Raw genomic sequence first — 2,267 nt, forward strand, 5'->3', positions numbered from 1 at the left:
TATTATATATAATATCTCAGGAGAATATCTTCTAAATCTTTTTACATTTACATTATTTATGTGTGCTTTTAGGACATATGTTAGGAAAAACCATAAATCTATTTCCTTATCGTATTTACACTTTGCTCTCTATGATCTTACTGTATACTGTACGACGGATTCTTTGTCACATACAATTATTGTACTATTTCAGATTAGTGATGTCTAGTCAAATGCGGAAAGAACCAAGAAACTCTCCTCTGATCGTACATTCTTACCTAACAGCACCCTCTCAAAAAATCCAATATTAATAGCATAAAACACCCTTGTTTTCAGTAGTACTCCGTAATTCTGTAATCATTCTGATTAATCTAAGCTTAACAACTTACAATAACCAAAAATGAAAACTAAGGTAGTTAAGCACATTTCAGAATGCTTCATCAAACCCGAGTACGAGACCGCAGAGTCGAAAAATCATTACCATTTAGGTCCAATGGATCTGCTCATGCTTTCTATTCATTACATTCAAAAGGGTCTTTTATTCACCAAACCTACAAACCTAAATGGTGAAGAATTCTCAACTGAAAAATTTCTTCAAAGCCTTAAACATTCTCTTTCACAGACCCTAGTCCATTTTTACCCGCTAGGGGGTCGACTTGTTACAGAAGTCAATGAAGAGCGACATGAAAGCTTGGTGTATGTCGACTGCAATAAGGGTCCGGGAGCGAGGTTTATCCACGCGTCTCTAGATATGACTATATCAGAGATACTGTCACCAACTGATGTCCCTTTAGTCGTTCAGTCGTTTTTCGACCATGACAGGGCTGTGAACCATGATGGCCATACCAGGCCTTTACTGTCAGTACAGATCACTGAGCTAATTGATGGGATTTTTATAGGATGTTCGCTCAACCATGTGCTGGTAGATGGAACTGCTTACTGGCATTTCTGGAATGCATGGTCTGAGATCCACAGGGCGAAAACCGGGGAACTTACAGTGCTACTTCCACCAGTTTATGAGCGATGGTTTCCTGAGGGATACGGTCCCACCATCACTCTCCCTTTCACTCACGCTGATGAATTCGTGCTTCGATATGAAGCACCGGAGCTTAGAGAAAGGATCTTCCATTTCTCGGCTGAGTCTATAGCAAAACTCAAAGCTCAGGCTAATAAAGAATGCAATAGCCAGAAAATATCATCATTTCAAGCCCTGTCAGCTCTCTGTTGGAGATCAATAGTTCGAGCAAACCGCTTATCTCTCGATCAGGTCACTAATTGTAGATTAGCTATCAATAACAGGCATAGATTAAACCCACCTTTACCACAGCAGTACTTTGGTAACTGTATCAACGCTATGAAAACAAGTACCACAGTGGCTGAATTGCATGAACACAGTTTGGGTAGGGCGGCGTTGTCGTTGCATGAATCAGTGGCTAATCACGGTCATAAAGCCGTGCTTGATCATGTAACCAGCTGGATAGAGTCACCCTATGTTTACAATTTTAGCAATACTTTTGATCCAAACAGTGTGATGATGGGAAGTTCACCGCGATTTAACATGTATGGCAACGAATTTGGGCTCGGAAAAGCAGTAGCTGTCAGAAGTGGATATGCAAATAAATTTGTTGGAAAAGTAACTGGGTACCCAGGATATGAAGAGGAAGGTAGTGTGGATTTGGAGATATGTCTACCTCCTGATTCAATGGCAGCACTCGAATCTGACCCCGAATTCATGGCTGCTGTTTCATTTCCATAAACGCCATCATACACCAACGATTTCTTACTGGAATAAGACTTGATTGGCCTTACTTACGCTCACATTAAAGTTCATCTGAAGAATACCAATTTTCCTGCTTTCTAACTGTTTTTTTTTTCCTTGTATAATGAGTAAACTCATGGTTGATATCATTCTATTGTATTTTCTGCTTTCTTTTCTGCAACTATCTGCATCCTCAATTTCTTGTTTAAAACAGTGTTTCCTGGTAAAACTAATGTACCGTAACTGAATGTGCCTGAGCCATCTATATTGACTGGTAGCCAGTTTTTGTTGTTGAAAAAACTGTTTCGCTGGCAATCAAGTGAGCTAATGTTCGATGATTTGATCAATAATTTAAAGGTAAGATGAAAGACATAAAGAATCGGGTGAACGGGGAATTGGAGGGACTTTTTGCTAAGAAATGTTTCGTCTGAGCTATCTCAATTAATCTCAAAACAATGAATGTCTTTAAAAAGATATTTCATCAACTAAAATTACTATCGAACACTAATCTGTAGAGTCAAAAGGGAAT

The 2,267-nt window shown here is 39.0% G+C and overlaps 1 protein-coding gene across 1 annotated transcript; it reads left to right on the forward strand.

Moving 5' to 3' along the window:
• Positions 1-222: 222 nt before the first annotated feature.
• On the forward strand, positions 223-1,949 carry LOC141608272 (putative acetyltransferase At3g50280). The gene has a single exon (XM_074427637.1). It carries the CDS (start codon positions 380-382, stop codon positions 1,733-1,735), a length of 1,356 nt encoding a protein of 451 aa, XP_074283738.1. The 5' UTR covers positions 223-379; the 3' UTR covers positions 1,736-1,949.
• Positions 1,950-2,267: the final 318 nt, after the last annotated feature.

The sequence above is a fragment of the Silene latifolia genome, chromosome 1, assembly GCF_048544455.1.
Source record: "Silene latifolia isolate original U9 population chromosome 1, ASM4854445v1, whole genome shotgun sequence".
Taxonomy (NCBI): Eukaryota; Viridiplantae; Streptophyta; class Magnoliopsida; order Caryophyllales; family Caryophyllaceae; genus Silene; species Silene latifolia.

Bases quoted from the DNA above. Each gene is read 5' to 3' on its own strand.
- LOC141608272 (XM_074427637.1), top strand. From the start codon at position 380: ATGAAAACTAAGGTAGTTAAGCACATTTCAGAATGCTTCATCAAACCC.